A 12,235-nucleotide genomic window follows, 5' to 3' on the forward strand; every position below is an offset into this window, starting at 1 on the left:
AGTGATTCCATTTTCAATTCCAATTGGACTTTGGCTTTCCTAACCCCATCCCTGCATGCTTGGATGGTGTCTGTATTCCTCCCCAGTTACTTGGTTCCATTTCCACCTTCTGTATACTTCTTTGTGTTGAGTTTTGCCAGTAGCTCCTTGTTCATCCATGCAAGACTCCAGGAATTTTTGTCTGACTTTCTATTCAGTGTGATGAACCAGACCTGAGCTTGGAAGTGACTGTGAATACTAACAAACTTGCTTGGGCCTCCAGTCTGTCCAGGGCCTCTTTCCATAGAGCTCTAACAGGCAGATCTTTGAAGAGGCCAGAGTTTTTTCCTGAAGTTCAGGTTGTGAACTTCCTTTTTGCTCTTCTTCTTCCAGCCTTTCTGGATTCCTCTGCCCTTCAGAACTACCTCCCAAGGGACTCTGTCAACCACTCACCTAACAGGCCAAATCCTGCTCTCTGGAAGTCCAAGGTGACAGTTCTCTCCTTACTTCAAGAACAGTGAACACTGTAAACATCCATTTTACGACTGATATGCTCAAGACAGCCTCCAACCACCCACCAGTCCTTCTCTCTTCACAAAGAGAAAGTCACAAAGGAGATGGGGCTCCCTGCGCAGCTGGCTCCCTCACCAGTTGTGTCAGCTCAGCAAGCTCTCTTCAACAGACTCTAGGAACCTCCTAGACCATTTCCTGCTGTGTTATATTTCCAGCATACATCTGGGAAAGAGGAAGTCCCCCGTAAGAACAAGGACTAGTGATTGTGACACTTCTCCCAGCTGTTTATGTATTTAATCTGCCTCTGCATCCTGGCTGGGTGGTCTGTAACAGACTCCTACCACAGGATCTGCCTTGTTGGCCTTCTCCGTTCTCTCAGCCACAAACACTCAACAATAACTGTCACCATCATCAAGCTCTGTAAAGTCTAAACCCTCTCAGGCTACCTCACCACCTCTCCTTTCACACTGACCCTTTCTGAAATGAGTATTCTAGTAAGCATTGCAGTAAAGAGACATATCCATTACAACCAAATGAGAATTTAGTTTTGCATCGGATTCTTCCTTAATTAATTAATTTAAAAAAGACTTCAATCTCAACGTGTTTATTTTAAACACGTTTTAAACACGTGTTTTTGAATGCATTTCTGTGGTTTATGCATGAAAGTTGGCCTAATGAATACTAGTTTTATGAAAGAATATTTATGTCAATGGCATGTGGAAAAGGGGGGATTCTAATGAAATTTAAGTTTGGCTTTTTTTATGTACATTTAGGAAAGTTCACATCAAGGAGCTTTATTTTTTATGTAAAACTGCCTGCCACAGAGCCAACACATTACACATGAGATCAAAACCTACTACAAACCCCATTGTTTCCTGGAAATTCTTCAAATTTCACATGCAAATGCTACTTTTCAGTGCTGAAAACCACGTCTCAACTAGGACATGACAAATTTTGATATAATATGAATCAAACAGAAACACTATAAGTAAGAAAAAAGATGGGAATTCTTACCTACAATAGTAAATTTAAATACTTTAGATGGCAGAGGCCTTCCTGCGTAAGTGTCTGCATTACTTTCATTCAACACTACTTGCAGTTTCAAGGAGTAGTTACCAAGTTTCTGAAGATTTTCTAAACAGATATAAAAGTACAATTAGAAAGAAAAAAATATTACAAATAAACTGAAGATATTGAATATGCAACTTACCCATTTTTTTAAACCAGTATGGCCACTTGCCTCCATGCTGACTGATATGGGAAATTATTTCTTTATTCTCAGTAGGTGCTGCAAAACAAACACTTAGCTCATGTATTGAAATTTTACATCATAGTTCTTAACTTTTTCAAGCATTAGCATCACTTATTATTTAGTATTACTCTCACTTCTGGATCTAACTAACATCGATTCAGCTTTACAACTAAACACAATGATCACAGCTAAACAAATGAGTTCCCTGTCTAATCCCATTTTAATTAAAACTTGCTAGCCTCAGGCACATTGCACTGAAAGAAGCAGGTTTGTAAAGCTGAATTTTGTTAGCTCTTTGGTTGTACATTCCCTGTAACTATGAGCACCCTGCACTCCATGCTGGCAATGGATCAAACTGACAAATGACTGTAGCAAAACTGCTTAAATGGGAGCAATGATAAAAATGTGCAGTTGACAGAAAACATAACTGGAAAAAAAAATTCCTGTTTTGCTCCAAATTGTTTTCTCTGTCTTTATAAACCTCTGCAGAATTAAGACATATACAAAAATATAACACACTGAAACTCTGAGGCAGTTTTAGTGACTGGTTCTATAACCTAAGATAAATACAGAAGTAAGATTTATTGTTGGAAGTGTCAAGAGGTATTACTACCTCTTTTATTTTCGACTGAAACACACTTCAAAATATAGAATGTGACTGCAATAAGACTACACAGAATAAAAAGAAATGCAGTAGAAATACAAATTGTTTTATAGCTAAGCAAAACAGTTTCAAGACCCTGTCCTTGCACCAAATGGCATACATAAGATAAAGTAAGAGCTGTCAACAAGATTTTATCATTCTTTTACCCTAATTCAAACCCTAATTTTGAATTGAAACTTGTATAATAAGACTCCCCAGTAACAGATCAGGTTTCTCATAGCTCAGGTCTCTTGGTAGACCACACTACAGTTCACTAAGTATTCCACTCCTCAGAAGAGAAGAGAAACTTTTTGTACATTATATTTGCTCTTGGCCTTTGTATGGGTGTAACCACATTTCTCTCATTTATACAATTAAGGGTTTGAGTTTTGCTAGGTGTGCTATGCCCAAATCATCACTTAGGATTCACTGTTCTGGTGAAGAAGATGAGGATTACACTACTGATTCTTCAGCTGAGTAGAGAAAAAAAGCTAACACAGGAAGTAGTAGAAACAGTTAAAAGTACAAATTTCCATCAATGAATGGGTCAGGAGACATGAAAGGTCTGAAGGCAGACTTTTCAGTGATCCTAGGAATGACCCTGACAAAACAGAACAACAGAAACACCAGGTCTCTCTCAAGTCCATACTTCCTGAGATCAGGATGCCCTATCTCATTAAGTTTGCAAAATGCTGGTGTGTCACACATGCTGATAGGTGACAATTTGATAATCTAGATTAAATGAACAGCTTTTTTCAATTCCAACCTCTTTATGCCCCAGCACACTATGCTGGACAATGGTCATGCACAGCAGCCAGCTCCCATGAACAAGAGCCATTAAAATACCACGTGTAACCTCATGACACGTGCACTAAACTGTAGCTAAGATACTTCAATTTGGTTTCCTTGACATGTACCACTACAATAACCTCAGTGCTCATAAAGCTATTTTTACAACTCCTAACAGATAAAGAATTGCTTATGGTGTATGGAAAGAAAGAAGATTTTAGGTTTCTACAAGTTTCAAATACATTTGACATGTGCAGAATTGGAGTTTTCAGAGAATTTGGTGTTCTAATTCCGTGTTCAAAACAAAACAAAACTTGGGCAGAATGCAATTCTTAACAATGCAATGTGAGAACATCAAGTGAAGTACCCACAAAATGGAAACCACAAACCAGTAAATCAAAAAAACCCCTTGATTTTTTAAAAATTCTGAAGCGAATTTATGTTAGATACTAAACAAGTCTGATTCCCCACTTTTATGCATCTCATGTAAATTGCTACATGAACTACAGAAACATTACCCATTTTACCCATGTTCTTATGCAGGTTAAGTAGAACAGGCTGGAATTGTTAGGCCCTCCTTACTTGTGACAGAAGATGTAATCAAAATACAGCATTAAGACAATACATGGTATTGAGGCAGTTGTCATTTCATGAAAAGTAGCTTTGAAATGCTACATGAACTGATGGAATATTGTCTAACTACGACATCCATTTGTCACATTCAAATATGTATTTTAAATATATACATATGTATTCTAAATATATACATATATATTTAAAATATATACATATATTATACAATTAAATACCTTATTATCTATTATGCACTTTAAAAATAATAAAGATACAATTAAATATAATGAAATACTCACAATGCAAAATAACTTTGAGTTCAACAAGAAGTTTCTTTGAACCTCCGTGGCTTGTACCTGGAAGTTTTTGCATTGCTTCTCCTTTTTTATTTAAAATTTCTATTCTTAATGCTCCTGAATTTAAAATGAAAGATGACAGACTTTTAAAATATGTTGTGAATTAAAAGTGATCAGAGATTTCTGTATGCTTGTCTTTTTAACAAGGGTGCACAATGTATTTTTATTAAAAAATGTATTTTTTAATTGGCGTTTAATACTTTAGTATTTGGAAGAAAAAAATATACCTATTGGTGTACCAGCAAATCTTGTTTCATTTGGTAACAACTCATCTCCTTCAGGCCATGTTACTGATAATTTATCAGGAAGTCTAATAGAAAAAAAAAAGGGTGAACATTTTTTCAGTAAGTTAAAATAAAGAGCAATTTACCTTTAGTTAAATACATGTGAATCTATTTTTGTGGTGGGGAAAGAAAAACCAAATCCCAACCTATTTCTTCTTGGCTTATTTTTTTTTTTTTTTGGTTTCTACTGAAACAGCTGACTGCTTTCCCATTTGGGAATAAAACTGAACTTTGTTTGATTCCTGATTAAATACAAAAACTATAATTAGGAACTCCACAATTATGTAATTGTTACTTGGTGCTTACCTAGCCATTTCATCCTCTATGTATTTTTTAACAACTTTGTCAGACACTGTTCTGTCAAGTTTTGAGATTGGAATAATTTTTGTTTCAGCATACAATGCCTGTGGTTCCTGAAATAAAAATTCAGTGCAGTTATAAGTGGCCAGACTTTATAATATGTCAGATGAGAAAGACCTCCCAATCAAGGGACTAAACAAGTCAACACAGACATAATGCAATATGCTAACAAATACTACCTGGTAAAACTACAAGATACTGTTTTAAAATTTGCTGAAACCGTAAGAGTTACAAATGGATGCACAATATACTGTTGATGTTAACTGTGATACTTTATTCCATACACAAATCTTAATAAGTCAGACTGTTCATAATGAATAATAATTTTAATATATTCACATTAAAGCTCAAGTTGATTATTTCTAGACTGCTGATTGTAAAAAATTACATTAAAGGTATTTACTGTTATTTAAAGTAATTTAATCAGGTCAGACAAGGGACTACGTTTAAAGATTTAATATCCACACTAGCTGTGAGAATCCTTTCTGTATTTCTTCTTACCAAAGCAATCTGAACCTCTCCCCCAGTGGCAAATATATCCCCATCATGGTCCCCATACAAGTAAAATTTCTCAATGCTTCCATAGAATATTGGATGAGTCTTAGTAGTTTTCACCTATAAGCAGAAGACACCAATTAATTCATTACTTCTGCATCAAATGCACAGTGTCTGCCTTTCATAGGGTTTAACTAACATACCAGCTGTCCAGTTTTGTATGTTTTTCCATCCCACTCTATTGCAGCATACATTGTCCAAGGGCTCTGCATTCTTTTGGATAATACATCAGTACGTACAGTTATTCCTTTAAAGACTGTGAATTTTATCTGTTTGTCATATTTTTCATGACAGTCTTTGAGCCACAGAGCAAATTCTCTGTCAATTTTCATTCTCTGCTCCTATAAAGAGATTACAAAATAATTACATATTAACAATGTATTATAAAATTTGAATCTGACCACATCAGAAGCCTGAACAGTTGTAAGAGTACAGAGATACTGTACTCAAATGAAAAGCCAAAAAGTCACACACACACAAAAAGAACAAACAGAAAAGAAAAAGAAACACAGGAACAGAAGCAAAGAAAAAAAAAGGATTCTTCAGTCTGAAAACTTTAAAAAACTCGAGGAAAGCTACACTTCAAGTCAAAAAAAAGTGCTTCCCCCAGCAGCCATATTCCTTTAGGAAGAGGGTCTTTCCACAAATACTGACATATAACAACTAAATAAAGTAATTGTTCAAGAAAATAAAAGGAAAAATACTGAGTCTTAAGTTTTCAGATTTAAAGATTCAGCTTTACTGCTCACTAAACCAGAGAGACATGAACAAATAACCAGTAAGCAAAGGTTTCTGTATTACATGCACTGAACTTCACCAAGAAGAAACACTTAACAGAATGCAGTAATTACCTGTCCATTGAAGATTCTTGTGAACAAAGTATTCTTATCCTTTAGCTTCAGCTCCAGATCCATGAAAGTGAGTTTGTTTGTGCTGACCTGGAACTTATCATTGGTAAACAATGCACCAGAAATTCTGTTGTAGCATTCAATTGGTGCCAATCCTCTCTTCTTTGGAGGAGCGCACCAGTCAAAACTTAAAAGGAGAAAGTCATTACAATCCTTTTTCATAAAGAGAGGTTTACGTTACAGAAAGAGAATGTACAAACACATCACCACTTACTCTTCCACAGTTGTGTATGGTATTAATCTTCCATTCCAAAAACATTCAAAAATAGGCCTTTTTCCTCTGGCACCTTTTTCTACTAAAAAACAGTCATCGTCATCATCATCATTTAATCCTTGTTAAAAAAAAAAAGAAAGATAGTCTCTTGAATAAATTTCCTTAAAAAACTAATGTAATATCAAAACCCATTGCAAACTTAATGAAGAAGTACTATTGTTATTACATTCAGCACAGAAGCAACGCACATTATATCAAGCTCATTACATACAATATTACATTTTTTTTCCTGTTTTAGAAATACCAAGCAGAAAAACTAAGGAAGGTAAAGAAAAATTCTAAATGGAAGTTAAATGTTACCAAATCAAAACTTTAAAATTTTGAGTGTTACTTTTTCCTTCGTTTCAACTGATGTTCTTCTAGTATCATGAAATCTTGTCCCAATTAACTCAAGATTTGCTTTGTCAAGAAAAAAAAGGCACAAGGAATTTTAAAACCCCTAGCATTTGAAAACTCATAACTGCGTAAAACAAATTTTAAACTAAAGACTTCAGACTATATGTTGTCCTTTGCAGTATTTCAATACTATAATCTCTTGAATCTGTATCTCTTAAAATCTCTTGAATCAACTGCTCATATTTTATTACTTTGTTGGAGCAAAGATGTAATCAAGAAAGTGCAAAGTTTCAACTGGAGTACATTCCATAAGAGTTTATAATTTGGAATCAGATGGTGGTATGCCAAAGATTAAGTTTACAGGAATGAGTTACCACAACAGACAATTCACAAGATCTGTTCATCCAAAAGAATGTGAACTTTTTTGTTCTGTCACAACCTAAATCAGGTAATATTTACACTTCAACCTAAAGTTGTTCTGGTTTTACTTCATTAAAATATTTACAGTAGTAGAACTGTCTATGATAGGACTGACAAGCAGCAAAACATTTCACTTACTTGATGGAAAACATGGATCATCAGGGTATGTTTCTTTATCATAAAGGAAGGGATGGTATCGGATGATGCCTTCAACTATACCTTCTTCTTCAACATGTGCCTTGAACTCAAAACTATCTGCTGCAGTGTTTATATACAATGTCTGCATGTCATCTTTGATCTCCCTCAGATTGACAATCTTTGGTACTTTCCCCTTTTCAAACATTGAAATCTGGAAAAAAGGAAAACAAGTTGATTTTCCTTAAAGCAAAAAGACTTATAGTAATAAGCACTTTGACAATTGACTGTTAGCAAAGGAGTTCGTTTCTACACTGCAATGCTAAACAGAATTACTTCAAAAAATTAAACTACATACACATCTTGAATGCTGTATTTTAAAATGCATTATTACAGAGAAACAGGCACAATATAAAATAAGTTGGCATTAAAGAGGACTTCTGACTCACATGTATAAAATCTCTTACCTGAATATCGATGTTGTTGAAAGGGCTTATTTCCTTTGTTACAGCATTAGCTTCATTTCCTTTTGGTCCATGGATATAATAGTGATAGATATGTCTGAAATATATTTCAGAAAAAAAAAAACAAACCAGCAAGTGAAATTTAAAAACTGCACATTATAATTTAAAAAAAATCTAAATAAGCTTTTATTTTTATTATAATATAACTGGTTTGTTGCACTGTTATAAATCAACTCCTTGACAACATATATCTGGTACAAAAGATTTACTAAAGGGAGTGACTCCTTTTCATTCTTCTCATCTCTGTCATGCACAATCACACCAGGACCAATTTTTGGGTAAAATAATTGGAAACAAATTTGAAAAAAAATGAATAAGTGAAAAAAATTACAATTGTTACATGGCTACAGATCCTTTACATTAAAGGGTAAACTAAAAATAACAAAAAACTACTGTAAATTGTTCTGCAGTCTGGAAATCAGAATTAGAGCCACAAATCTTTCCACACTTTGTCTCTGATATCAGTTTTATATCAATCATCTAATGGTAACAGAAATATGTAACATACAATCACTATCTTTACATTATTTACATAAATTTGAATATAGGTAGGAGTCATGGACGTGATCTGCATAATAGAAATAGTTTTCCAGTTGTAAACGTTGCTTTCTAATTGGCATTTTTCCTCATTTAAGAAATTTCAAAAAATCCATGTGGTCAAATAGATTAAATAATTTCATAGAGAAATGCAATTTGAGAAAACTGAGGAACTTAACTCCATTTACTTCAACTTTTCAGCAAGCTAGCTAATTCTTCCAACTTCAAAGACTGTATACTTAAAGCTCTGGGGGATGGTCTGGAGAAAAATGAGATTGTACTAGTCAAAGGGACTGAATGCATGACTAAAGTCAAATGCACCTGCAAGTTTATAGCTACTTGTCTTTGACCTCCACTACACTAAATGTTCCCCAAAGAGAAATCTTGGTTCCCAGAAAAAAGCTCCTCCTGGTCTCATTGCTCAGGATTTTATAGTATGTCCAAACTGCCTAGTATTTTGTGTGCATTCTTCCAGACTTCAAAAGGCAGTCTCCTGGCCTTAAGACATTGTTATTTTAGGGGTTCATCTCCACTTCAAAGCATCCACAATAATGAGGGCTGTGCTGCAGCGCATGAAAGCGGAATGAAACTGGTACCCTGCATGTGTGGCAAAAGGCATGGCAGAAGGGAATGGGGAAGTGTTTGAGGGAAAGGGCCATTACAGCTGAAACAGTGACACAGGACTGTGTAGCACCGGAAGGCTAAGTGAGTGGTTTTACTGTAACAGCTACAGGGCATATATCTGAATAATTGCACCTGGGTTCCATCTCAAACAGAGGCAGCTCTTTCACTTCAAGAGATGGTTGGAAAGAACTAACACACACTAATGTGTGAGTGTTAACTGGATGAGCACCTGGAAGCTAATGAGGGATCTAAATTATCCTCTGCAGGTAGATGTACCCTATATTTTCATGACGTTAAAAATGGTTTCAGCAACAAGTTTTTATGTGCAACACTGAATGATATTTCAAATAGTAAGATATTACCTAATTCTTATATTAATCCTCTTTTTAAGTACATCTATTATTATCAGATTATAGGTATCACAAAAATAAAATCATAGTTTGAAAACAAAGTTGTGTAGTTTGCCAGATTTCAATATTGATCTAGGCCTTTGTATTTCAGTTTACATTCACAGATGGATCCATCATCATATCAGGTAAGCCCAAACTATTCACAGGTATCTCCAGGCTCTGCAGGCCCACTGACAACACTATTACAGTACAGAGCAGATAGTGTCATATATCCTTCTCCCTCTTGAACTGGGATGAAGAGCAGTATCTTCTTTTATTGCTGTTTAAAAAAGTCAACCAACCAAAAGATCCCCTAAAACTGTAAACACAATGCTAGGTACCAAGGTTAGGAGCACGGCTGTGAGCAAAGTAACTGATGAAGGTATTAGGAATTAGATAAACAACTTCTTACATTAGTAATACACCATTAAATTAACAGGCTACTAAAAATTACAGTGGATATGTATGTAAAAATTACAGTGGATTATGTATTGAAGCAGTTCATAATTACTTGACTTTGTTAGTAGCCCACTTTTAATTCAAATCTTTTAAATCACCAACTTACGCCAGCTGCCTTGTCCAAAGATGAAAGTAGTTTTTCAAGTACTGCATGTGATCTGGTTGTACACCTGTAATGACAACTGCTGTGAAACTCTCTTTATGCCTTTCTTCTAATATTAGATTATGAAGAAATCTTTCATCATCACTTGTGATGTGAGTAGAATCAGATGGCTGCAAAAAGAGTAAAATAATAAGATCAGGGATGTAAACTGAATTTCCGAACTCCCATCAACTTGAAAGCGATTAAAAAACATAAGAGAAAAGTAATACAGAACACATGATGCTAAGTATCACAAAGGATTAAAGCTTAAAATAAAGGTTTCCAAATTAAAGTCAACAAGCTGAGAATGTGACAACCCCAATCCAGTTCATTTTCAACTCACTTTCACCACAGCACTTAAAGTGTGCCGTCTAAAAATGCATTTAAGCACGCTGAATGTAGCGCTGTGTAATATCCCTGTTCTCATCCATCAAGTGGAAGCATTAAGTGTGCAAGACATTAAGCCCACTTTAAGAAAACAAAGCCAAAAAAAATTATTGGCTTTTAAAGGGATAGGCTGCTTTCTATAGCAGAAACTCAAGCAGAAGAAACAGTTTTGTTATAAAAGAAAAAAAAGTGAATCCTCAATTCCAGATGAAATGTCAAGTAGTCTAAAAGAAAGAGAGATTCCTCATTCCAGAAACTACTGACTGTCTTTTCCTGAATGGATGCACTTTGCTCTTTTGACAGTTCTCTAAAGTGCAGGAAGACACAGTGGTTGATGTCATGCTTCACACTGGACCAGTGAGTAATCCCTTACATTTGGTACATCCAGAAAAAAACCCTATTTTTAAAACAAAGATTAAGATCTTTCTAGTGAATTCAATCAATTGCTACAACTGAGAAGACATGTTGTAGTAAATGCAGCTACATGCCTTATTTTGCAGGAAAGCAGACAAACCCCATATCACTAAGGCATGAAAGGAGACATGTCCTACCTAACCAGTTAGGTGAAATAGTTAAGGGTGTTCTATCAAGACTTACTTTCCCCAGGGAATCAAAGAGCTCTCCTTAGCTAAAAGGATAATTAAACAATTTTTGAGACTTTTCGTCAAAGAAGACTACATCTCTTTTGCCTGCCCATAGCATAGCCTGGACTCTTCTATGCTAGTGATGGGATTGGCAATAATAAAGAAAAGCCAGAGCTGCTTGGTCCTCATCCCCATGTGATCTGACAAACCTAGAAGCTGCACACTTATGCTAAACAATTGCCACTTTGTACAGCATGGAAGAAATTTAGAGACCAAAAGAGCCTCCAAAATATCACTCCCGAATTATCTGGCTGCATTCCCACTACAGATTACAAACTACCATGGCACCTTCCCCTACATTCCTAGCATCTATCTCAACTAGAAAATTACTATTTACTTCTTTGTAATATTCAATGGTCCAGAGAAATGACTGCATTGAAGAGAGGTGCCTATTACCCATTAAGGAAAGATGACCAGCAGGGATACCATTAATATCACTTCTCTTCAGTGTTATGGCCATGTTCTAAAGTTCTTTTTGTTTCATATTAACTACATCTTAATTTCTTTGCAAAAGTAACTTCCTTCACTAACTGAATGGCTCAAAGGCTCAATTATTCTTCTCACACTAGTAATCCATTTACAATTTCTACTTCTGCCACAGTATCCACAGTATTCTCTTGCTGAAGTATGTGTGTCTTAGGTTGGATGATACAAAGTAGAAGACAAACTTTCTCTTTAGTATCAGGCAGGGAGGGAAGGCATTTGTACCCTTTACAATAAAGCAGATTTTGTCAGCTTTTATTTTCAGTTTCTACTTTTTGAGTCTGATATTGTAGAGAGAATAAAACCAAAACTGGCAATTCATGTTTTGTTGCAACTCACTGACCCAGAATTGGCATGATAAAACCCTATTTACCTACTGTTCCTTTCTCATCCATATGAAACATCAAGAACACTGATATAATCCACAGGATATGGGCTCAAGTCTGACTACCTTATCATACACACCACCCATTTTTCCTCCCATCTGCACCCTTAGCTACATCTTTGCCTCTCTCTCCTTGCCCAAAAATGTCCAAAAACTAGTTCTTTTAAATCTTCCTCCTTATCTTACAGCTTTTTTACTTAGGCTCTTTTCCTTCATGAAAAGCATCAGGACTGTTGAGTTTAGCTTTCAGCTAAACAGTTCATTTATTTTACAACAATATTTTA

At 35.2% G+C, this 12,235-nt stretch overlaps 1 protein-coding gene across 1 annotated transcript in view; it reads right to left on the reverse strand.

Moving 5' to 3' along the window:
* Positions 1 to 12,235, reverse strand: part of SMCHD1 (structural maintenance of chromosomes flexible hinge domain containing 1) — a 68,438-nt gene that overhangs the window by 38,364 nt on the left and 17,839 nt on the right. Inside the window, exons 8-19 of the mRNA XM_066546339.1 lie at positions 10,017 to 10,183; positions 7,845 to 7,938; positions 7,381 to 7,591; positions 6,427 to 6,544; positions 6,156 to 6,339; positions 5,448 to 5,645; positions 5,251 to 5,364; positions 4,696 to 4,802; positions 4,333 to 4,415; positions 4,049 to 4,162; positions 1,703 to 1,780; positions 1,507 to 1,626 (exon numbers count right to left, since the gene is read on the reverse strand). Of these exons, the coding sequence (XP_066402436.1) occupies positions 1,507 to 1,626; positions 1,703 to 1,780; positions 4,049 to 4,162; positions 4,333 to 4,415; positions 4,696 to 4,802; positions 5,251 to 5,364; positions 5,448 to 5,645; positions 6,156 to 6,339; positions 6,427 to 6,544; positions 7,381 to 7,591; positions 7,845 to 7,938; positions 10,017 to 10,183 (1,588 nt within the window). The remainder of the gene's footprint in view (positions 1 to 1,506; positions 1,627 to 1,702; positions 1,781 to 4,048; positions 4,163 to 4,332; positions 4,416 to 4,695; positions 4,803 to 5,250; positions 5,365 to 5,447; positions 5,646 to 6,155; positions 6,340 to 6,426; positions 6,545 to 7,380; positions 7,592 to 7,844; positions 7,939 to 10,016; positions 10,184 to 12,235) is intronic.

The sequence above is a fragment of the Molothrus aeneus genome, chromosome 1, assembly GCF_037042795.1.
Source record: "Molothrus aeneus isolate 106 chromosome 1, BPBGC_Maene_1.0, whole genome shotgun sequence".
Taxonomy (NCBI): domain Eukaryota; kingdom Metazoa; phylum Chordata; class Aves; order Passeriformes; family Icteridae; genus Molothrus; species Molothrus aeneus.